The sequence below is a fragment of the Corythoichthys intestinalis genome, chromosome 21 (assembly GCF_030265065.1).
Source record: "Corythoichthys intestinalis isolate RoL2023-P3 chromosome 21, ASM3026506v1, whole genome shotgun sequence".
NCBI classification, from domain to species: Eukaryota; Metazoa; Chordata; class Actinopteri; order Syngnathiformes; family Syngnathidae; genus Corythoichthys; species Corythoichthys intestinalis.
In genome coordinates, this window is record NC_080415.1 from 31,745,350 (window position 1) to 31,770,686 (window position 25,337).

Consider the following 25,337-nt stretch of genomic DNA (forward strand, 5'->3'; position numbering starts at 1 on the left):
CATCGTTTTAATTTGACAGGAAAAGGAAACCGGAAATGGCTTTTATCTACGATGAAACATTTCGATATTTCATTCGCTTGTTTGAATTAGGCCAAACTTTGACTCGTTTATGACGAAAAATGGCAATTAAAACGACCTTTGTCTCATTTTTGTATTTATTCGAACAAATATTAGGACGTCACACCGTTGAATTATCTTGTATTTTATTTAAATTAACTCTAAAAACCGAAAGAATACGATTATTTTAAAAGAGTCACGTGACTTTCCCGGCCAGCTGTTGTCCCCGCCACGCGCTGATTGGCTGATCTCCAAGGAAGCGCGGCGTGTACTTCAAGGGTCCTTCCGGCCTGTAGGAAACTGCACGAGCGCCTCATTTGCCGCAGAAGAGCCGAGAAACCTGCCTCTTTCACCATCGGATAAAACCCGGAGCCGCACGGTGTCATAATGTCGATGCTCGGAACCGTCGCTAAGCAGCTCAAGAACCACCCAGCTGTGAGTTTGGACCATTTTAAATTCTATTCCATACAAAATGACCCAGTGACATTGAAATGTGTCTCATTGGAGCGGTTAGAGGACATGAGCGCAATATTGTAGTCATAAACGTCCTTAGCAGTTAAGTGCATTCTAAAAAAAAAAATACAATCGCCTAAGATGTTATTATTACATATATGTGCGTCTATAACGGCAGGTTATAAAATCGCAAAAAAATGCATTTCAAATTGGCTCGTGAGTCGTGACAGGTGGAAATCAAAAATATTTCGTTGAATGTTGATTTACCACATGCTAGTATTTGGTCGCTGACTCTTTGTATTTGGAAAAAAATAAAATAAAAGCTTTATCAAATTGATACGTGAGCCCTCCATTATGATATCATTCAGTCCACCATTTATGTAGCAGCCAGTTGCACGTATGTACAGTAGGCGTCTGCTCTCCTGTATATTCCCAAGATAAACATGACTCATGGCCTGGACTTGCGTATTTACACAAGGGTAAATTGTATTTTTTATTTTTTTAGCACAAAATCTTGATTACTCATCAGATTCTTTTCCAATTGTGAGCCCTATGTGTGTCATGGAATCTAACATGTCAAGCATCATTTCTGTACAGAAATGATTTTTTTTTTTTTTTTTAAAGAAAATGAATGACTAAATATTTTTTTGTTTTCAATTAAAATGCACCATAAAACACAAAAATGGGAAATTTACATATCTTCTCCCCTTTTTAAGACAAAAAAAAGTTATCATATATTATCGCCCAATATAAGCTTTTTTAAAATACTGGATAAAATCTCTCGATTTTTCATTATCGGATTTAGGATAATATGCATATTGCCTCCAAAGTGAAGGTAGAAGCCTTTTACCTTTGTACAAAGGCTGGTCATAGTTTAGCACAGCAGATATGCTAATTTACCATTAGCTGTCTCTAAACTAAGATGCTTGGCATTTGTTATATTGGCAGACCATTTGCAATCATGGTGCAAAAATTAAATGAACAATAAATGATTGAAAAATGAATTATAAACTCATTACGTATAACTACAGTGTTACCAGAAAGAAATAGTCACTAAGAAAAGTAATAAAATACAAAATTCTGTGGAAAAGATTGCCTTCCTGCATGAGTTTTCACGAGAATCACCAACATAAATTGGGCAATCTCAACCAGAAGAGCAGACTTCTCGTTTGTTTTCAGCAGAGGTGGGTAATCAAAAAAAAAAATGTACTCAGATAAGAGTAGTGTGACTTCAAAATATTATTATTCAAGTAAAAGTAAAAGTCATCCAAAAAATTACTCGAGTACTAGTAAAAAGTATTTGGTAAAAACAATACTCAAGCAATGAGTAACATTGTGAGTAACCCCTTACAAATTTGATTTTTTTCCCCTCAGCACCTGGTTATCTACATGAACTGTTGTTACAATGATACTGTACAATAACCCATTACATAACCACATTAAGCCAAAGAAATTAGGAAAAAAAAAAAAATTCTGGCCAGAGAAAAAAATGACAGAAATTAAGCATTATTCATCCAAATCATTATTCGTCCAAAGAACATGAGTTCCCTCTCGTGGAGAAAATATTTCCTAGTTTGAATAGTGAATAGTTCCTTCATAGGCACTGATTGACCACAGAAAACCAGAAATATGATCCTTTTAATTTTATAATCGTAATAATAATGTTATTTTTTTCTCCACTAGAGGGCTGTTCTGCTCTTTGGACGAATGATGCTTCTATTTTGTAGATATTTTTTTTCTCTTGCCTTAATTCAATGATGTTTTTTTGTATTTCTTTGGCTTGATGTGATTATTTAATAGCTTATAGTACAGTATAATAATAACAGTTTATACAGATAACTTTGTGCTGAGAAAAAAAAATACCATTGTTTAAAAAAAAAAAAAAAAATCAAACATCGTAATCAGCTACTCACAGTGTTACTCATTACTTGTATTCTTTTCCCAAAATACTTTTTCCCTTAAACTGGATGACATTTTTTGGATGACTACTTTTACTTTTACTTGACTAATATTATTTTGAAGCAATTCTACTCTTGAGTAAAATTTTCGGCTACTCTACCCACCTCTGCATAATATACAAATGACAAAAAAACAAAAACAAAGTTTGGATGCCACCTAAAAAAAAAGTCCCAATCCAAAATTTGCATCTCCTCAAATAAAATGACCGTAATGAATATAAATCTTTTTTTTCCTCCTCAGTTGATCCCCTTGTTCATCTTCATTGGTGGTGGTGCAACCATGAGTGTTCTGTATCTTGGCAGACTTGCGCTGAAGAATCCTGACGTCTCGTAAGCTATTTTTTTCCCACCATGTTTAATATCACAATTTATACTATACACATTGTTTGAATTATAAAAACAACAATCTACTTCTCCGTATGACAGCTGGGATCGCAAGAACAATCCTGAGCCTTGGAACAAAATAGAGCCTAATCAGCAGTACAAGGTATGATGTGAACAACATAACCTTTTACTATGCACGGGTATCTTATCTTGCCTCAAAGTTCGCGTTCCCTACTTCCTACTTTCTTCTTCTGTGCAGCTTTTCGCAATAAACATGGACTACTCCAAGATGAAGAAGGACCGACCTGATTTCTAAGCCCCCACTCTGATACTGTCACCCTCCTATTTTGAGCCTTTTCAAAACTGACTGAAGTTTGCTGCAGTTTTCATCTAGTCAGTGCATGAAGCGTGAAAATCGGTGCAAATCGTGTTTATCAATGACTGCATAAATAAAACAGGCAAGCACCTGTATGACGGAGTAATTGATGAATTTATTTTGAACTCTACTGTGTTTTAAATTATTAAAAGTGTTCAAAAATCCCTTGTGGTTTGTTGATTATATGTGATATTTAAGATTCAAACTACCACACAAACACACCTCAATTTTATCAAAAAATGTTATTATTTTTCACGATTATGCTGGATATAATAGTGCTGCAACGATTAATCAATTAACTCGAGTAATTCGATTGGAAAAAAGATTCAAACTAAATTTTGCTGCTTCGAGTATTCGTTTAATTAAAGTGACGTCGTAATAGTTTGTTTTGAAATTTAGTTTTATTTATTTGGGTGGATACACTGCCCTCTAGTGGCAACAGTGAATATGACATAACTTATTTCACATGGCTGAATCCAGCTGCTCCCTGATAAGACCAACATAAGCAAAGTTTTTGTTTGAGCTAATGTTCCTTAAATGCATTCATAATTTAGTTTATAGGTAAATTTAGCGATTTTTGCGGGAATATGTGTTTCATCCATTTGTTATGAGCATTGTGAAAAAAAAAAGTTAGCATTTTATAGCATTTAAGCTAGCGGACTTTTGCTATGTAAGTTAGCCAATTGTTCTTTTGTTGTTCTTAGATCTTTATTTTTTATACCATTTGAGGCTCAGCTTAGGTATTTTAATTTTTTTATGTTCCTTATCCGATTACTCGATTATTCGAGCCAACTAGTTGATCAATTAATCAACTGCTAAAATAATCGATAACTGCAGCCCTATACGTATTTTAATTATTACTTGTATTTTAGTCCAAGCATTTTTTTTTCAATTAGCGAACAAATAATACAACATACATACATACATTAAACAAAACGTAGATGCCATTGAGATCAATCACTATTAATATAACCTGTTTTTGTAAATTTATTTATTTTTTAACAAATATTAACAGTTTTATGAGCCTTTTATTTTTCAAGTCCTTGATAAGCTCCAAATGGGAGATGGTGCCATTATAAAAATGTTTGAAAGCAGGTTTCAGGGTGCTATATTTGCATTTGTGAATTTTTAAAAAATGGATGGATAGAAAATTAACAAATTAAAAAAAAACTGCTTCCGAAAAAAAGCGCACAAAAAATATTTTCTCATTTTCAACTTGATCTTACTGGTGACAAAGCCGTTAAAGTCCTTCCAGAAACGCTGAGAATGTGAGCAAATCCATCAAAACAGAGATTTTAATTAGATTAATGAGTCATTATCAAGTACACTGTAGTTACACGTTCATATTCATCAGATATAATACCAACCGTGACCACTTGGTGACAGTGTTATTTTTACCAAATGAATATCCAGCCTTGATTCCATTTGTACAGAAGAAAATAAACCAACAAAATCATAATTTCTGACCGAAAACGTGAATAAACGACATTTTCCCCACGTTTTAAAAGCGTACATCCATACAAGTGTTGGTATTTGATATCAAACAATTGACGAAGAAGACGAAAAAACGAGAGGCGGAAGTATTTAAGTCTCGCGAGAGTTACTTAAAAATACCGCGGGTTTCCTGAAACAAAGTTTGCGTCCTTTGACAGAGAAATTTGTGCGAAACCTCGCTGTAAACAAGACTTGCTGTAAACAAGACTTTTTACCGGTTTATGTGTTCTAGTACTGCTAGTGAAAACTGCTGCTAGCATAAACTGCTGAGCTTGGGTAGGAAAGCGCTTCGTTTGTCGAAATGGACCCGACGGATGATTTAACTGCTAGGAGTCTTCTCTCTCATATTGTCAGTAGAGAACAACCAAGGTCTCCCATCACTCGCAGGTGAGCAAAACGACTCAATTTTTCACTTAAAACAGTGCTTATCAATTATTTTCTGTCACGCCCCCCCCACCCCCCCCCAGGAAGACGTAAAGGTTTCGTGCCTCCCCAACTCTCTGCCGCCTAGTAGGGGTGTGACAAAATATCGAAATGGTGATATATCGTGATACTTTGTATCACAAAAGGTTATTGATATGCTCCTGCCAAGAATCGAGATATCGTTTTAAAAAAGTGTCAATGTCTAAACAAAAAAATAAAAAGGAACCAACAAATTGCTACCAAAATCTTCCACCATAATAGTGTCTCAGTTAACTCTAAAGCTGCATTAACGGTGCACGACGCCGAATCCATTTAGACTGGGAACGTTCGTTCATTCGAAACCAGAGCATTCAGTCACTCTGTCCGATTTTCAGGGCATTTACAGGTCATTTCCTGTTGTGATTAAGTCACTGCCTATTCATTTGGGTGATTCCCAGGCAGTGTTGTTAATAACGGCGTTAGAATATAACGGCGTTACTAACGGCGTTATTTTTTTTCAGTAATTAGTAATCTAATTAATTACTTTTCTCATCTTGGCAACGCCGTTACCGTTACTGAGGCAGGAAAGTCGTGCGTTACTATGCGTTACTAAGTTGGTTGAATAAAAAAAGTCTGAGAGAAATGGACTCACGGAGACGAGAGAGCAGAGCAGGAGTGGGGAAGACGCCGTTGCAACCGCGATGCTAGGTGGCTCCAATAATACCTGACTGTAGCCATAGCCGACAAACTACGCCCACATGACACGGTAGATATCATATTATGGAACTAGATGCAAATGACAGACACAGCTGCATTGGCAACATGTTTTAATGACTACATGCGTTAGTAAACAGCCGCCATCCTAAAGCAGTAGACCTCTCAGGAAGGCTCTGATGTAGAGATCCTTCCTAGCGAACCTAACTTTTTTTTTTTTTTTTTTAAATCTAAAATGCTCCTAAATCCGCAAAATCTTAACTTAAATCTATCTTTAAATGATGAAACAGTTTTAAAACGTACACATGTTTAAAGTAGACAGAAGGGAACTAATGCAATAATGGGAGCAATTTTAACAACTTTAACGGTTGATTCACAACTTTAAATGACTTCCACATATAGCAAAGGTTACTATCTAGTTATCGCAATACCCTTGTGTCTAGTTAAGTGGAGGGTAAAGAATTGGGCTAGGGCCAATTGTCCCCCAAACCCTTTAAACTTCTCATTGCGTGACCCGTTTTTTTGTTTTTTTTTGGAGAGGGGAAAAAAAAATTATCACTAGTTACTTTGCCAAGTAACTAATGACTCTTACATTCAGGTAACTGAGTTACTAACGTTACTTTTTGGGAGAAGTAATTTGTAACTGTAATTAATTACTTTTTTAAAGTAAAATTAACAACACTGTTCCCAGGTCACTTCCTGTTCTGTAACTCAAAATAAATAGGAAGTGACCTGTAAAATACTCTAAAATCAACAGGAAGTAACTGAAAATCAACAGGAAAATGACCTTAAATAGCCCAAAATTACCTCATTGCCTGGAATTGGCTGCCACTGACGGCCATAGACGTTCAATCTGTTTGAAGTGGGAGGGATGGCAACGAATGAACGAATGTTCATTCGCTGCCACCATCCCAGTTCAAATGGATTGGACGTCTACTAGTGATAAACTTATTCCAATTCACAGCGGAAGCTTGTTTTTCTGTTCATTAGTTGTTTGTAGAATATTCTAGAATGATTTCCTGACCAATGCATTGATAGTTGTTGTATCGCCATATCGTCAGATCATCGTTATCGTGAACTTTGTATCGTATCGTGAGGTACCAAGAGGTTCCCACTCCGAGTAAATAGTATCATTTTTCTACAAAATTATTATACAACCCCTAGCAAAAAGTATGGAGTCACCAGTCTCGGACGACACTCACTCATTTTATCATGTAGCACAAACACAGCTAAAAAGCTTGAAAAAATAATGAATTAGTTCAAAAGTGCAACTCTTAAGCATTCAAAAACACTAAAAGAAATGAATAAAAAAACGTGGTGGTGGTCAGTAAATGTTAATTTTAGAGAGCAATTGCAGGGAAATATATATGGAATCACTCCATTCTGGCAGCTCTTTGGTCTTGGCCAGAGTGGAGTTTGGAGTATGACTGACTGAGGTTGTGGACAGGTGTCTTTTATACCGATAATGAGTTAAAACGGGTGCCATTAATAGAGTGGCGCCTCGTTAGACCTCGTTACACCTCGTTAGAAGAAGTTAGACCTCTTTAACAGCCAGAAATCTTGCTTATTTGTAGGTGACCAAATACTTATTTTCCACTCTAATTTGGAAATAAATTCTTTAAAAATCAAACAATGTGATTTTCTGTTTTTTTTCCACATTCTTTCTCTCATGGTTGAATCTTTTCAAGTTGGAGAACTTGCACAATTGGTGGTTGACTAAATACTTATTTGCCCAACTGTAACTAGCTTTAAAATGACTCATTATGCATTGTGTGTGTTTTTTTTAAATATTTATAAATTTTAATATAGAATGTGTTTTATTTAAGAATAACAATTGATTGCATTTCAATAGGTGATTTATTAGGATGCATTGTCACTATATTCGTGGTCGAATAGGTTAAAAAACAAAAAGAAAAACGGGCAATAATATCGCATATCGCAATAATTTATGAGACAATATATCGCCAACTAAAATGTGTTATCGCGACAAGCCAGAAATGACATATTTTCAATTGAAGGGATAGGAAGCTGTCTAAAATTGCAATGTAAACTTGTGCATTTATTGAAGATTTAGCACAACCATCTCCCCATTGCAGTTGCCTGACATGCAGCCCCATATCATCAAGGACTGAGGGAATTTTGATGTCTTCTTAAGGCAGTCATCTTTGTAAATCTCACTGGAACAGCACCAAACAAAAGTTCCAACATCATCACCTTGTCAAGAGTCAAGGTTGGACAAGGTGTCAAGACTCAAGAATCTGCATTGGACAAGGTGATGATGCTGGAACTTTTGTTTGGCGCTGTTCCAGTGAGATTTACAAAGATGAGAGAGAGAAAAAAGGTCCACAGCAAGGCTCCGACCTGCAAGGATGATCTGGCAACTGCAATCAAAGAGGGTTGGCACCAAATTGATGTAGAATTCTCATTAAGTCTATGCCTTAGAGACTGCAAGCTGTCATAAAAGCCAGATGTGGCGGTACTAAATATTAGATGTGTTTTTGTTATTTCTTTGTTTCTCATGATTCCATTTTTTTCCCCTTCAGAATGGAGTGATTCCATATATATTTCCCTGCACTTGCTCTATTAAGTTAACATTTACTGACCACCACAATGTTTTTTATTCATTTCTTTTATTGTTTCTGAATGCTAAACAGTTGCACTTTTGAACTAATTCATTATTTTTCAAGCTTTTTATCAGAGTTTGTTCTACATGATAAAATGTCTGAGTGAGTGCTGGTCCGAGACTGGTGATTCCATACTTTTTGCTAGGGGTTGTATAAACTACCTCGGACACTTTCAGCAAACAAATGTCACAAAAATACACGGATGAAATGGTGGGCTAACCTGAGTCTGTTATTGTAATTTTTCAAGATTTAAAGATGTGTTATTAATTGGAATGATGATATTATATTGCTGTAAATGTCTTCTGTCTTCCCTTTTAGTGTCTCTAAACGCCAGAAAAGCAAAGGCGCAGCAGCAGCGCGAAAAGGACGTCCGCAAACTCCGCAGAACATTTTAAAGAACAAAATGGAGCGCAAGCTGCGTGAGGTGAGGAAAAACCTTTATTACAGCATATTCTTGTTAGAGATTGGTAGATGACCAGTGGTGGTTCGAGGATTTTTCTGAAACTGGGGCCAAGAAGCGGCGGGAGCATATCGATAACTTTTTGGGCTACAAAGTATTACGATGTATCACATTTTTTATATATTCTCACACTCCCAGTGGACAATTTTAAAATAAAGTCAATAAATGTGAGTAATAAAGTTAAAATCACTGTAAAATATTGTAATTTGATGTTGCTTATGTACTTGTACTGGTGGCAGTTTGATTTGAATCTTCCGTCACAAATTTTGACCCAGGAGGTGACGAGATTTTGGCCAAAGCATCGGTGTTGGTGGACCCATCTCGAATGTCTGCTTTTGTCAATACGTTTGAACAAAAATTTGTCCTTCCAGAGAATTTCCGGGCAATTTCTCCCAACTCCAACTGGCAGAAGTGCATCTCCAGTGGGCAAAAAGCAAATATCGGCATTGTCGTTCGACGAAAACGACTCACCGAGGAAACTTCTCATGAATATCCTGCAGACTGGTACGTGTAAGACTCGTCCACTTCCTCATAAGGTGCCACCAGGTTGTTTAAAAGCATCCCTTTGGTGTTTTTTGTTTTGTTTTGTTCTTTAGAGCCTGCCAAGTCACCACTGGCTGGTTTCGAGCCGCAGCCATCTTCAGCGGACGCCAGTATGACCACCAAGCATCCCAGGTAGGCCTGTCGCGATAACAAATTTTAGTGTGCGATAATTATTCTCATAAATTATTGCGATATTATTGCGCCCCCCCCTAATTTTTTTAAACCAATTTACAATAACACAGTGAGAATACAGTATATATTAATAGATCAAGTACACCCATTTAAACGCGATAAATATTTACTCTTAAATTGAAAAATACTTTTTAAGAATTCACAACTAAAAACAATAGACCATGCCTCTTAAGTAAAAAACAACAATATTATTGATACCGCACAGAAACACAGAATAAAATGTGTTTTTAAAAAAAAAAAAAAAATTTGCACATAATAACTTAAGCATTTAGGCAAATGAAAACTTTTCCCGTCATAGCTTCTGCAATGGTGTTCCATAGGGATGCAACGATACAGTTAAGTCACGGTTCGGTACGATTTTTGATATGGGGGACACAATTTTCGATCAGATTCAATACATTTAATGCTCTGTAAAAAAAATATTATATTTTTTGTTTCGTGTTTTTTTTTTTTTTTTTTGTGCTAACGAGCAAAAATTAAATTGCCATCATATAAACATGCATTTTATTGCATAATATTTATGTGCTTACTTCTTACTGATCTGAAAAAAATTTGTATAAAATTGCTGAGAACAATCTTTACTGTTTGTAAAGTGAGGCAGGTCACACTGTTGATTGCTACAGCTCTCTTAGTAGCTAGGTTTACTTCATGAGCAAGACATCCTATTTGTGGTCTGAATCCATCTGTGTCACGTACTGAATTAACAATATTTGCAACATTATCTATAGTCACTGATATGGATTGATTTGGCCATCTTAACTTCCATTCAGTTACGACAGTTTAGAATTCATCGATGTAGTATATGGACTACGTGTCCCATAATCACTCTGGGCTCACGTAGCCAATGGCATGGGACGTAGCACATCTAGTTTGCCATTTCATGATATCTAGTGTGTGCGCGCATTAAAAAAAGTTAGCAAGCGCTGCTGAAGTCACGTCTGCTCATTACTACACAACACCAGCATATGACAATCGACTTTCATAAACAGGACGACTTTGAAGCACAGCGCTCTTAATTTCATTCAGCTGTTCGTTGTCAAAGCGAGGTTGTTCGTAGCAGCCAAGTCGGTAACAATGTTTTGGCGGACTTCGTTGTAAATATCCGGCATTGTGCCGAAAAATAGTCGCCCCGCGTGAAATGTCACTCCTGACGGGAGCGCCCACACGTCAACAACACCGGCGCGCCATAGATGGTCCACAGTCACTCCGGAGGACTGACGCGGCCGGTATACGTTGAACAATAGGATATAATGGGAACGATTGGCTCCGGTGCTAGTTTTTGCCGGACCTGGAACGAAGATTCGTTTTGCGCAGTTGGTAACGAGGAATCCGAACTTTTAACAGCACGTCTGCTGCACGCTCGTGCATGCGAGGCGATAAATCGCAGCGGAAAAATTACCGCCTTCATTTTTATTTATCGTGCGATAAATGTAATTACCTCATATTGCGACAGGCTTAATCCCAGGTATACATCATAAAGATAACTATGATTTCTGAACAGTCTATCAATTATTTGGAGACATTATTGACTTAAAAATGGTCCAAATCCTCTTTTTTTTTTTTTTTTTTTTTTTTTTAAGCTGCTTAACTCATTAAATTGTAATCGTCGGTGATAGGCGTTTAATCCATTTGAATTTAAATCAGGAGATGACCGTGAGTGAATTAGATGAGTTAGTTGATGAGAATGTCAACGTTTAATTTCTGGTCGACAAGTTTGTCATTAGCACTGGAAGAGTTCATAGTAAATATTCTTTATTTTGATTAAATGATGTATTCCTAATGATTTTTTAAAAAGAGTAAATGATCTTTCCAAAAATATTTTAAACAACAAATTAACCAAGGGCTTAGGTTATGTCTCAATATTGGTAGGGACGATAAAACAGCATAACCTGCATGTACACTTTTTGCTGGGGACAGGACATTAATAAGACCAAACAGATTGGGTGAACCAGGGGTCAGGGCTACATTTCTCACCAATATGAATCTAATTAATTGATAGGCTAATTGATCAATGCAAAAAAAATCGGTATTGACTAATACGTACTGTACTTTCATACTGCAAATTTATAACGTCTTAATCTGATAATTTTATTTTATTTTTTTAATCTAGTCGAAAACTTTTCTCCATTTTGTTATGAGGGTTAAAGACTAGTTAACAGATTAATCAACCAGATTATTCCATTTAAGTAAATATTACTATTTGATCTTATTAAGCCTATACATCTAAAAGTTGGTCATTTTTCACCTAAATCCAGAAAAATCTGCTTTCAAATAATGTTTTGAACAATATTCTTGAATTAAGAACATTTCTCAAACTTTTTTAAGATGAAATAATAAATATATTAACTTTTTGCTTAAAATAAGTCTGTTAAGCTTATTTTCAGCTAGCCATTTTTCTTGTTTCAAGAACTCTTAAGTAAAATTTGCATAATTTCACTTATTTACACTGAAAACAAGGGAATTTAGTTTGAAGGAGATGTGTTTTTGCAGTGCATACAGTGGGGAGAACAAGTATTTGATACACTGCCAATGGGTTTTCCCATTCACTGTGTATCAAATACTTGGCATTTGATACACTGCCAATGGGTTTTCCCATTCACTGTGTATCAAATACTTGCTCTCCCCACTGAATGTGTTGGTTCAATTGATACAGCGTTCGATTCAAACCTTTGTTTTCAAAAACTACTCAAACATTTTGAAAACTTCCGGAATAAATGTCTGGATTTTATTAGCAAATTTAAATGGCAATGTTTGAACAAACCTAAATTAACATACATAATAAATACAAACTTGTAAATAATCTAGAAAAACTTCTTAGTTGTGAATCACAAAAATAAATAAAAATGGATCCTACCTTCAGGTAATACACTACTGCTTTTGTCTACAAAGACAGCCAAATTTAACAAAAAATGAAAACTTCTTTGAGCTGCTTTAAGACCAAATAAATGAAATAAAATTAAAATTGGGAAGAAGGGGGAGGACCTCAGTTCACAATTCTCAGTTTCATTGACGCTAACAGTAGAAAACACAAGTGGATATTTCTCTCAAAGCAGCTTCCTACTCTAGTTTTGTTGGTTAGCAAGTTCACGGTTTAATGTTATGCTAATTTAACAGCAGGTCGGACTTTCAGCAGCAAAATTAATCTTGTGTTCCCCACCTCCACAACATTGACGTCTTTTTACATGACTTACAGTGGCTATTGCTAGCGGGGGGAAAAAAACTTCCAATATTCCTCGTCTGCGGAGGAGGCGGCATGTTGTATTTGTGTCGGGGCGGTAAATGCGTGTGGGCGTGTGTTGGTCATCAGCCAATCAAACGTGCATTTGGGGGGGGGGGGTGGACTGGCACATTTAGCGAGTAAAAAAGGGGTCAATGTTACTCTGAAAATAATGACAATAATTCACTTAATAGTGGTAATAATGCTAATACGGTTGCTTAAAAGTTGGTTTGGACAATTGGAGAATCCTGAAAAGTTGGTAGTATTATGTCCCTATGCAAACCTACGCCATTGAAAGGAGCAGTTTATTCAACGACGAATGTTTCAGCCTAATTAGCAACGTTTTTTTTCCCTGTTTAAGCCCGGATCTGTCTGAGTCTGAGCTGTCGGAGTTGGATCTCCCCAACGTAACATACAATGTGACCAGCGTGGCCAAAGGTCTGACTAGAAAAGGACCGCGTCGCAGCATGAACGTCACCGCCTTTGAAGCGCGGGTTGAAAAAGGCCTGGACTGTAAGATGGACGCAACGGAAGAGAAATAAATGGTGCTGTGACGTTCTAAATTCAATTGTCTTGTTGGAAATAGATGCAGAAAATGAAGATGACAACTCGGCGCAACAAGATTTGTCCAAGTACCGCTTCATAGGTTCTTTACTATTCCATATAAATATTGTATGTAGATCTAATGAAGTGACTATTGTTTTTCAGCTCCACTAACTTGAGTCTCAGAACTCCCTTTGTGGGGGATCAGACCCAGAAGATAGGCCTAAGGAGGAGAGTTTCTTACCATCAAAGAATCACGGAAAATGACTTTGATGATGCTGTCAACAAGATGTGTCAAGAGCAAGGTGATGAACTCTTTGGTCGCCGTTGACGGCGATGGACGTCCAATACTTTTGGGACGAGTCCGTGAGATGTTTGCAAATCTCTTATTTTGAGTCAAAGCGATGACTACAGAAATCAGAAAATGTTTACCACTTTAAATGAGAATTTTTATATGCGCTAAAGACATAAAATGCATAAAATATTTTTTTTTTAGAAATGTAAAAAAAAAAAAAATGAATGCATATTCAAAAGGAATAAGTGGAATCTTTTTTTCTAATCATAAATGAATCGATATTAATCATATAAGTTTATCGTATAGTATTTAAGTAGTATATAATAAGAGGTTGACCAATATGGCATTTTCAAACGCTGATACCGAGATCTAAAAAAAAAATGTTCTGCCAATTGCCGGTATTCCAAAGCTGATTTTGTAGGCCGATTTACATTTTTTTTTAAAAACGTGTAGATTATGAAAGGATTTTTTTTAAAAAATTCAACAGCTTCAAAATTTACAATGATTACCTAACACTTAAACGATTAACTCGGTCTAGCTACCAAACCAATGAACGCAGCACTTCTTTCTACGATTATACACACACAGCAAGAACAGTACATTACTTTCAAAGAATTAAACCCACCGGGACGTCACGACAAGATGTAAACAAGTGAGAGTTTAAGATTCTCGCCATGATAAAGCGGATCCGAATGCTGCGCTAACCCTACGAGTTACATTTAGAGGTTAAGGGTTAGTCAGTAAACACATTAAAAGGCTAAAGCAACCAGTGTTGTTCTTGGCAGCCCTTTTAATTGTTGTCTTTTGGACTATAATACTTATCAGTCTTAGTCACATTTAAGTTGTATCAAAATGTGTTTGTCTTCGTCTAGTTTTAGTCAACGTTTTCGTCTGTAAAATTCAAGTTTTCCTTCAATAGTTTACAACTATTTCAAATGAACATTGACAGACGAGCACATATTGTAGCGTCTACAAGGACAATGCTAACTTGGTGATAATACACACACTGCAAGAAAACGGTACATTATCTTCAATTAATTATACCCACCTGTATGTCAGAAAGTTTCAGAGGATGCTCGCCATTAGCTTTAGCCTAATGCTAACGCTAAGAGTTACATTTAGTATGTGATGATCACTCAGCGCTGACCTTTAAAGGCTAAAGCAACATTGCATATTCTCTCTGGCCAAAATAAGACAACCTTGCCGTGTGTGCAAGCCTAGAGATTGGAGAGGACACTACACTGTAAGTGGAGGGGGGGGGGACACGTCGCATGAGTGACACAACCAGATACTGCTAGGATGCAGGCTAAGTACACATAAAATGTCACACATTGTGAACATGTGACGCAAACTATTGTGCATTTTCGTCTCGTTCTCGTCTCGTCAGACGAAAACTGGCATTAGGCTCGTTTTGTTTTAGTCTCCCAAAACACGTTTTTAGCTCGTTATAGTCTCGTCATCGTCATGAACAAATTTTTTCGTTGACGATATATTTTCGTGATACTCATCGTTGACGAAAACACTGAAAGCAACACTGCGTAACTCCTACAATATTTACAAAACTTTTTTGAAGCTTCCTGTAGCAGCCTGCCTTTAGCTGCTGCAGGGTCCTATCCTTGGTCAGCGGCGGCCACAGTTGCCCACACAGATGCCTGATCAAATTATTATTATATATATTTTTTAATTATTATTTTTTTTAAATTGACTTTTTTTTTTTTGGTTAATCGGCCCATGTTTGGGGGGAAAAAAGTCCATATATCGGCCGGCTGACATTTCAGTCGACCCCTAGTATAGTGTAATATGTAAGTACTGTATATTATAGAATATATGTATATGCAAGCCTGTCGCAATATGCAATCAGTTAAATTATCGCAGGGTAAATAAAAATGAGGGCGGTAATTTTTCCTGGCTGCCCGCGTGCATACAGTGTGTTTGTGTGTGCTGAGTGAACCTGGCACAGGTGCGTGTTGACTGCATATCAGGCTCCAGTTCCTTTCAGATGTTTATTAGCTATCAACACGCCGTAGAATTAAAGTTCAGACGTACAAAATAAGGAAACACGTCTATATTAAACATTGTAAAACGTTAGCATTAAGGCTGCAGCTATCGCTTATTTTAGTATTCAATTAAACGATGAACTAGTTAGTTTAAATAATCCAGTAATCGGATAATGAGCATGAACAATTAAAATACCTGAGATGAGCCTAAAACGGTATAAAAAAAATAAATAAATGAGGCTCTATGTACAACAAAAGAACAATTGGCTAACTTACACAGCAAACGTCCGCTCACTTAAATGCTACAAAATGCTAACTTTTTTTTTTACAATGCTCTTAACAAATGGTTCAGACTCATATTCCTGCAAAAAACTGCTAAATTTTCCCATAAACTAAATCACGAATGCGTTAAAAAAAACATTAGCCCAAACTAGGGCTGTCAAACGATTAAAATTTTCAATTGAGTTCATTACAGCTTAAAAATTAATCGTAATTAATCTCAATTCAAACTATCTATAAAATATGCCATATTTTTCTGTAAATTATTGTTGGAATGGAAAGATAAGACACAAGACGGATATATACATTCAACATACAGTACATAAGTACTGTATTTGTTTATTATAATAAATCAACAAGACGGCATTAACATTATTAACATTCTGTTAAAGCGATCCATGGATAGAAAGACTTGTAGTTCTTAAAAGATAAATGTTAGTACAAGTTATAGAAATTTTACATTAAAACCCCTATTAATGTTTTCGTTTTAATAAAATTTTACAAATTTTCAATCAAAAAATGTAGCCTACCATTGTTGATGTCAATATTTACACAATGCTCATGTGGTGCTGAAACCCATAAAATCAGTTGCACCCAAACGCCAGCAGAGGGCGGAAAAACAGCCAAAAAACACAAGTGGAAATGACACTTTGCTGTCATTTTAATCTGTTTGAGCGGGGCATGTGCGGTAAATGCGTCAAATATTTTAACGTGATTGATTAAAAAAATTTGTTAACGCGATAATTTTGACAGCCCTAGCCCAAACAAAAACTTAGTTTACGTTGGTCTTCACAGGGAGCAGTTGGATTCAGCCATGTCAAATGAGGCAGACCAGAGGGCAGTGTATCCACCCTAATCAATACAACTACATGTACACACTTTCAAAATAAACCATTACAGCGGCACTTTAATTAAACGAATACTCGAAGCAACAAAATTTAATTCGAATATTTTTTCTAATCGAATAAACTCGAGTTAATCGATTAATCGTTGGAGCACTAGTTACCGCTAGCTAATGGGAAAAAAATTTTGAAAAAAGAAAACAATTGTTGGTCTTTAACATTGAAACAAATAAATTGGGAAAAATTAACAAGTCTTTACTATTAAGAGGTTGGCATTTAAAAAAAAATTTGGGCAACTTTTCGGTCAACAATGTCTCTAAAAGATTTGACTACCAAAATGGTTGATTCATTTCATCGTCGATTAGCTGCTGATTAATCGTTGCAGCCCTAACTGCCTTTCAATATGGATTAGATTGGACGTCTTTCACTGTCAATGAGCTGCAAAATTTTTCAGACACAGAGCTGTGATTTATATGTCTCTTAGGTGTGAGCAGCTTCACCCAGTCGGAGCCCAGCCTGGGCAATACCGCCCATGCCGAGACTGGTCTGGAATACACCATGGACATTATCAACTGTCACACCGCCCTCTACGCGCAAACAGACACTGCCGAAATTCCCATGCCGGCGACACAGGATAACAGGGTGCCAGAGCAGGCAGAATTGGAGTCTGGGGAAGAACACTGCATGGAGGTCGCGTCTGGGATTGAGGAGGCGGCTGAAATGACATCTGAAGAAGAAGAAAAGGTGGAAAGCGAGGTTGAGACCAAGACTGAAGAGGAGGAAGAACAAGACACGGCCGAAGATGAAGATGATGATGATGATGGACGGCAGGGGGATGATGATGATGAAGTGGAGGCAAGAAATCAAACCACTGAACGTATCGAGTGGCGAGCTCATCATTCCGAGGGTGCTGTGGTCATGCCCGTTCCCAACAGCGCGCCCAGATCCCGCAACCTTGAACTTACTCCGGACACGAGACCCGAGCAGGAAGAAGTCGCAGAAGAACCCGACGGCCGTGACGCGAAGTCTTTTCACCTCTTGGAGGTGAGCGAAGGGGAGAGTGTAGGGGATAGTAATCAGCTAGAAGAGGCTGAGGTTCAGGAGGAAGAAGACGACGACGATGATGACGAGCAAGAACTTGAAGGTCTGATTCTGAGCTGTTTTGAAAAAATATATACTGTAATATTCACACTATAAGCCGCTACTTTTTTCCCCTCTATTTTAATTCCGCGGTTTATTTGTTGATTTGTTTGGGTTAATAATTAACATTTTATTGAACAGCGCCGTTATAAGAGTCATAATTATTACATGACACTGCAAGGGCATTTAGGAATTCTTATGACAGATGTCATTATGCGCCATCCGGCAAATTTTGTCACTAACTCCATTTATATCCAGCTTGGATCTTTTACATCCATTCAAAAGTGAGATAATTTGCCGGATGATGCTAAATGACATCTGTCATAAGCATTCATTGATGCCCATGACAGTGTCAGCCTGTCAGGTCATAATTATGACCGTTTTATGACAGTCTTTTATGACGCCGCTGTCAAATAAAATGTTACCGGTTAATCTATAGGTGTACATATCCAATAATACAGTGAGGACAGCTGCGGCTTATAGTCAGGTACGGTTTATCTATGAACAAATGCCGTTTTTGTGTCAAATTTGGTGGGTGGTGGATTATAGTCACGTGTGCCTTTATAGACCAATAATTTCAGTTTATATTTTTTTATTTTGTTACTATTTACATAGTCAGTTGCCATTGACAATGATAGACGTTCACTCATATGGCTCATTTCATCCTCCCGCTGTGGGTTGAAATCAGTTTACCACTAGTAGATGTCGTACATTCGCTGCCAGCCCTTGCAGTTCACATGGAATGGATGTCTATCATAGTCAATGGTAGCCAAAGTGTTTAAATGCCTGATGTTGTCAGTTTTTTAAAAAATGGTGGAAACGAGGTTTTCCTGTAAAAACAAAACTTTTTTTATTTTTTTTTATTTTTTCTAATGTGTAGTAATTTTAAACCGTTTTTGTTATAAAAATCTGGAAAAAAAATCACAATGTCAAAAACAGGATTTTGATTGATTGAATTTATTTCGAAAACATGCATCCCATTATGGACGTACCAAAGTACAAACAAAACATAAGATTTGAAAAGGAGTAGGAAGAAGTAAAAAAAAAAAAAAAAAAAAACTTATAAGAATCCTACCCCTTTGTCCGCTACATAATCCTCAGCATGGATCAGACAAAACAAAATTTACAAGGGTTCAATAATGCCTAAAAAAAAAAACAATGGTTGGCATCCCTCAACATTTTCTCGACATAAAGACTATCATTCATTTCTATATTTACAGAAAAAAAAATTGTATTTTCTCCTAAACACTCAAATTAGTGCTTTTCTTTAGGGCTGCAGTAAGTTTATTCCACAAGTCCACACCACAAATTGAAGGATAAGAACTATTTTTTTTTTTTTTTTTTTTTTTTTTTTTTGTATGGTGATACTGCTTTTTGAAGTTAAATCCCCTCTCAGATTACACTCTCCTTGTCTATCTGAAAACAGAACTTGTATATTTCCAGGTAATGCATTTTTCTGTGCCTTAAACATGTTTATGCCAGTTTTAAATTTGACCAGATCTAGGAATTTTAACTCCTTGGATTCCAAGAACAGTCTATTTGTATGTTCAAGGGATTTAGCCTTGTGGACTATTCTTATTGCCATATTTTTTCAAGTGCCACAAGTGAATAATTGCTGGGATATGTATTGCCCCAAACCTCCACACAGTAGCTGGGGTATGGCATTACTAATGAAGAGAACAAGATATGGTATGCTTTATAATTTAAAAAGGGTTTAGTTTTGTTCAGTAGTCCAGCACTCTTTGCCAGTTTTGTTTTTATATTCTTTATTTGTGACTTTCAATTCAACTGTTCATCCAGTATTACACTAGGGCTGCAGCTATCGATTATTGTAGTGGTCGATTAATCGATGAACTAGTTAGTCCGAATAATCGAGTAATCTGATAAGGAACATGAAAAATCGAAATACCTGAGCTGAGCCTCAAACGCTATAAAAAAGGATTTATGTACAACCAAAAAACGATAGCTAACTTACATAGCAAAAGTCCGTTAGCTTAAGTGCTTTTTAAAATGCTCTTAACAAATGGTTTAGACACATATTACCACAAAAAAAACGGCTAAATATACCAATAAACTAAATTACGAATGCATTAAAAAAAATTAGCTCAAACAAAAACTTGGCTTATGTTGGTCTTAACACGGAGCAGCTGGATTCAGCAATGTGAAATGAGGCAGACTAGAGAGCAGTTTATCCACCCAAATCAATAAACTAAACACAAACACTTTAAAAAAACAAACAAACAAAAAAAAACATTACGCCATTTTAATTAAACTAATACTCGAAGCAGCAAAATTGAATTCGAATTTTTTATTCTAATCGAATACTCGACTTAATATATTTAACGTTGCAGCACTATGTTACACCAAAAAATGTAGTCTGTTACTCGTTCAATTTCGCTATTATCTGTTATCTTTAGTTTTTGTCTTATTTCCAAATAAAATGTATTGTTTTTTCCGTGTTTATTGATAGTCTTTGTAGTTATTGTATGTTTTGTTAAAAAAACGCTTAGCCAGTTGGCAGAAAACATTCTTGATGGAAAGTTCCCCCCCTTTTTTTTTTTTTTTTTTTTTAAACATTAGTAGTTTTTGTTTTAGTTTTTGTCGGTTATAAAAATCAGAATTTTTTTTTTACCACTAGTAGATGTACATTCGCTAGTGCCAACCCTCGCAGTTCACATGGAATGGACCGTCTATCATCGTCAAAGGCAGCCAATGTGTTTAAATGACTAATGGGGCCAGCTTGGGGGAGAAAAAAAAAAACCTCTGGTGGAAACGGGGTTTTCCCTGTTTGTTTTTGTGACACAAAAAACACTTAGTCAGTTGGCAAAAAAAATCCTCACTGGTTTTCCTGTTAAAAAAAAAACAAAACAAAAAAGGGCAGTTTTACAGTTTTTGTCGGTCATAAAATTATGAGAAAAAAAAATTGTTGTACTTTTTTTGCCCACTAGCAGAAAATGGCATTTGCCAAAAATAGGTTTCATCAATGAGATTTTTTTTTTTCTTAAATTTTTGTGAGTTTAGCAGGACGAATTGGCTTCCATACTTATTGGTTGGACGGCGATAGACGTCCAATCCGTTTGAAGAGGGACTTGCAGCGACGAAATGAGTTAACAATATGAAACATTTGTACTGTCATTACCTGCAGAAACCCCCATTAACACGCCAACGTTTGTTCGAGAGAGGAGGAAAACGTTCCAACGGCCCTATCCGATCTCACGCACACTTTTCAACCCGCAACCAGGGTAAGTCATATAAAGTTTTTTTTTTTCCCCTTTCCCCTCAAAATTAAGAACTGCTTTTGTTCTTACGTTCTCATCCATAAGCACTAGTTCTAGTGAAGGTGTACCTCCGGCCAAAGCAAAGCAGGCTAGAAAGCCAAAGAGTGGAGCACAACAGAAGAGAAACAGCGGTCTTCCAAAAAGTTACCTTATGACGACTTTTCGGCACTTTGCTAAAACCAAAGTCTCTCGAGACGTTTACCCCATTTTAGAAGACACGTAAGTACTCAAATATACGGTGTACCGGGTTCAATTTTAATTTGCCGTTTACTACCAGGATGGATAAGTTTTTCGATCGGATGGCCGACGACCTGGAAACCTTCGCTGCTCACGCAGGGAGAAAAACCATCGAGGTGGAAGACTGTGAACTTCTCCTGAGGAGGTAGCGCGTCATTTAGTTCAGTGTTGTTTTTGTCAGCCCTTTTGATTTTCGTCTTAGTCTTTTCAATTAGGGGTGTGACAAAATATCGAAACGGTGATATATCGTGATACTTTGTAACCCCAAACGTTATCGATATGCGCCTGCCAAGAATCGAGATATCGTTTTAAAAAGGTGTCAATGTCTAAAAAGGAACCAACAAATTGCTACCAGAATCTTCCACCATAATAGAGTCTCAGTCAAATCTAAGGCTGCATTGACAGTGCTCAACGCCCAATCCATTTAGGCTGGGAATGTTCGTTCATTCGAAACCAGAACATTCGCAGTCATCCTGTCCGATTTTTCGGGGCATTTACAGGTCACTTGCTGTTCATTTACAGGTCATTTCCTGTTGAGTTTGAGTCGCTCCCTAATCATTTGGGTGATTCCCAGGTCAATTCCTGTTCTGTAACTCAAAATAAACAGGAAGTGACCCATAAAATACCCCAAAATCAACAGGAAGTATCTGAAAATCAACAGGTAAATGACCTTAAATGGCCCAAAATTACCTCATTGCCAGGCATCGGCTGCCACTCACGGCCATAGACGTTCAATCCGTTTGAAGCGGGAGGGATGGCAGCGAATGAACGAATGTTCATTCGCTGCCATCCCTCCCGCTTCAAATGGATTGGACGTCTACTAGTGATAAACACATTCCAATTCAAAGCAGAAGCTTGTTTTTCTGTTTCGTGTAACATGGTTGAATCCAACCGCTCTATAAGGCCAACATAAGGTTGCAAGTTTTTCTTTGAGCTAACATGTTTGTTTATGCATTTGTAATTTAGTTTAGAAGTATATTTAGAATTTGTGGCAATATGTTTTTGAACGATTTGTTAAGAGCTTTGTAAATGAACGTTAGCATTTAAGCTGGTGGATTTTTGCTATGCAAGTTAGCCAAATGTTCTTTTCTTGTACTCAGATCCTCATTTATTTTATTTTGCTCTGGAGTCTGAAGAAACACTCAGGAATCTTGTTTTGTATTCGCGTTTAATGCTCTTTTGAATGTGCAATCTTAGCAAGCCAAAATCAATATTATTGCAAGCATTAGCACTTGTTTCCTTCGTTTTATAACTCCTTAAATTTATTCTGCAAGGCATTAAATGTTTGTCATTATTTTCAATTAATTATAGCCACCTGGACGCCACGAACTATGTTTAAAAAAAAAAAAAAGTCCAAGAGTAAGAGAACGCTCACCGTGAGCATTAGCCCAGTGTAGAGAAGGCTCAGCTCCAGGGAATGATTGCAGTCATACCTGATTCATAGACTTCATAATGTATTGACGGGACACGGGGCCGATAAATAGGTGGCCTGCATTTTTGGCGAGGCCGTCAAAACTGACCGAGTGGAATCACAAAGAGCTTTTTTCATTGAAAATTCCTGTGAGTAAATCATTAAATCCCTGAATTCTTTATATATTTGGATGTAAAACTGTCTCGATTCTTGGTTAAAAGCAAAAAAAAACAAAAACAAAAAAAAAACGTGCAGTTAGCATTTATTTTACATAAATATGTCGAAGTACGATGCTAGTTTGTTTAGTAAATGTAGCTCGCGGCCGCCTGGCATAACAGGAGCTTTTCTGGTGGAAATTCTTATAAATGAATAAATGCTTAAATCCCAAAATTCTTTATAGATATGGACGTAAAACTGTCTCGATTCTTGGTTAAAAGCAAAAAAAACTGCATTTATTTTACAAAAATATGTCCAAGTACAATGCTCGTCTGTTAGTGAATGTAGCTAGCAGCCGCCTTATGTAAACCGAGCTTTTCCGGTGAAAATTCTTGTGAATAAATGCTTAAATCTCTGAATTCTTTGTAGACATGCATGTAAAACCGTCTTGATTCTTGCTTAAAAGCAAAAAAAAAAAAAAGTTCAGTTAGCATTTATTTTACTTAAATATGTTGAAGTACAATGCTATTCTGTTAGTGAATGTAGCTAGCGGCCGCTTAATGTAAACAGAGCTTTTCCGGTGAACATTATTGTGAATAAATGCTTAAATCCCCGAATTCTTTATAGATATGGACATAAAACAGTTCTCGATTCTTGGTTAAAAGCAAAAAAAAAAAAACGTGCAGATAGCATTTATTTTACGTAAATATAGCAAACTATGATGCCAATGCAGTAGCGGCTAATTTCTCCCATTGATTTTTTTTTTTTTTTTTTTTTTTTTGACACAACGTTTCAAATGTCACTCCTGAGACAATCCGTCCTGTTTGTATGCGGTACAGCGTTTGCACTTTTTCAACAGAAATCCGGCATTAGATCGCTGCGTGCGTGTTTGTGAATAGCTCCTCTTGATGTGGGCGGCACCCTACTTGAATGCGAGGCTCAGTGCATGACTGATCTGACCCGTCAATACCATTATGAAGTCTATGCCTGGTCCTTGGCTTCTGAAGTTTTTTCTATTCGTGTTCGCATTAGTCCAATGTGAATGCTATGCTAACGCTATGAGTTACATTTAGTATGATGATAACTCAGCAGACTTTTAAAGGCTAAAGCAACATTGCATATTCTCTCTGGCCAAGATAAGAAAAATCTTACTTTGTGTGCCTTGAGAGTAGAGAGTACACTGCACTGGTGGGGTCGGCACCATGTCACATGAGTGACACAACCATACACTGCTACGATGCAGGCTAACTACACATAAAATGTCACATATTGTGAACTAGTGACGTAAACTATTGCGCATTTTGGCCTCGTTCTTGTCTCGTCAAGACAAAAACTGGCATTAGTCTCGTTATGTTTTAGTCTGCCAAAACACGATTTTGGCTCGTTATCGTCTGTGTCATGAAAAAAGTGTTCCTTGACGAAAACAACACTGATTGATTTACAACATCTGGTTTTGTTGGCTTTCAACACATGCCAATTCTGTTACAGGCAGGGTCACGTGAACGACAAAGTGCCCGTGGAAGTGCTGATTGAAAGATATCTCCGCATGGACCAGCGCAGGATGCTCATCCCCGTCGCAACCAGCGGGAATGTCGTTTTCCCAAAAATGAAGAAGAGATGATTTAGAAATGCGGAGCTAGTTATGTTCATAAAACGGAGCGTTGTGCATTTTGTTGAAATTACTAATAAAGTATATTAATGTATTTTACATGTTACTTTTTCAGTTTGTACAAAACCAATAAATGCAACACTAAATTTAAGAAGGCAAAATGTTTATTTCATACTATTATGCAGTGGCGGAACAACTGTGAACAGGGTCAGAGTGCGAGGAGTATAAACAGCCCCCCGCCCCCAAGGTGAACATCCAGCGGGTGGGTGTCAGAGTGGATATTTATTCGCTGGCCGCGCCACACTTTTGCAGGCCTATCAAGATGATCATCTGATATATGTGGGCTGCGGCGGTGCTAGTGGAAAAAAATTCTTCAGGTCTCTCCAGACAACTAACAGAGTTTGGGGCATTAGAGATATTTTAAGATTTAAACACATTATTCCAGCTCCATCTTACCTTTATGTTTGAACTTACCCAACCACGCCTACGGTAGGTCTGAGTATATTTTAACACTTCAACACTAAATTACAGCTCCATGCATCATCTTACCTTTCTATTTAACCCTCCTCTTGCCTAACCATGCCTCCTTTACGCCCGCAAACCTTGATTTTCTTTTACAGTACAATTGTATTATGATTGTTTAACCCCTAACCACATATTTTTTGCCCCTCAAGGCATTAATATTTTTCTCCTCAAGGCATTAATATTAACACATTCCTCTTCAACTTCTCTTTTG

At 36.8% G+C, this 25,337-nt stretch overlaps 2 protein-coding genes across 2 annotated transcripts; both read left to right on the forward strand.

Moving 5' to 3' along the window:
• The first annotated feature begins 320 nt into the window (after nucleotides 1-320).
• Nucleotides 321-3,332, forward strand: LOC130909810 (cytochrome c oxidase subunit NDUFA4). Its single transcript, XM_057826677.1, has 4 exons — nucleotides 321-492; nucleotides 2,710-2,798; nucleotides 2,895-2,955; nucleotides 3,052-3,332. The coding sequence occupies exons 1-4, from the start codon at nucleotides 445-447 to the stop codon at nucleotides 3,106-3,108; spliced, it is 255 nt and encodes an 84-aa protein (XP_057682660.1). The 5' UTR covers nucleotides 321-444; the 3' UTR covers nucleotides 3,109-3,332.
• A 1,439-nt stretch (nucleotides 3,333-4,771) lies between these two features.
• Nucleotides 4,772-24,721, forward strand: cenpt (centromere protein T). The gene is made up of 12 exons (XM_057826451.1): nucleotides 4,772-5,049; nucleotides 8,721-8,826; nucleotides 9,234-9,366; nucleotides 9,459-9,537; nucleotides 13,176-13,327; nucleotides 13,401-13,446; nucleotides 13,523-13,662; nucleotides 17,255-17,914; nucleotides 21,056-21,152; nucleotides 21,234-21,407; nucleotides 21,466-21,570; nucleotides 24,481-24,721. The coding sequence occupies exons 1-12, from the start codon at nucleotides 4,964-4,966 to the stop codon at nucleotides 24,611-24,613; spliced, it is 1,911 nt and encodes a 636-aa protein (XP_057682434.1). The 5' UTR covers nucleotides 4,772-4,963; the 3' UTR covers nucleotides 24,614-24,721.
• Nucleotides 24,722-25,337: the final 616 nt, after the last annotated feature.

Bases quoted from the DNA above. Each gene is read 5' to 3' on its own strand.
- cenpt (XM_057826451.1), top strand. From the start codon at position 4,964: ATGGACCCGACGGATGATTTAACTGCTAGGAGTCTTCTCTCTCATATT. The intron at 9,538-13,175 runs GTAGGCCTGTCG...TCCCTGTTTAAG, and splicing joins ATGACCACCAAGCATCCCAG to CCCGGATCTGTCTGAGTCTG. The intron at 13,328-13,400 runs GTAAGATGGACG...TGTTGGAAATAG, and splicing joins GGTTGAAAAAGGCCTGGACT to ATGCAGAAAATGAAGATGAC.
- LOC130909810 (XM_057826677.1), top strand. From the start codon at position 445: ATGTCGATGCTCGGAACCGTCGCTAAGCAGCTCAAGAACCACCCAGCT. The intron at 493-2,709 runs GTGAGTTTGGAC...TTTCCTCCTCAG, and splicing joins AGCTCAAGAACCACCCAGCT to TTGATCCCCTTGTTCATCTT. The intron at 2,956-3,051 runs GTATGATGTGAA...TCTTCTGTGCAG, and splicing joins AGCCTAATCAGCAGTACAAG to CTTTTCGCAATAAACATGGA.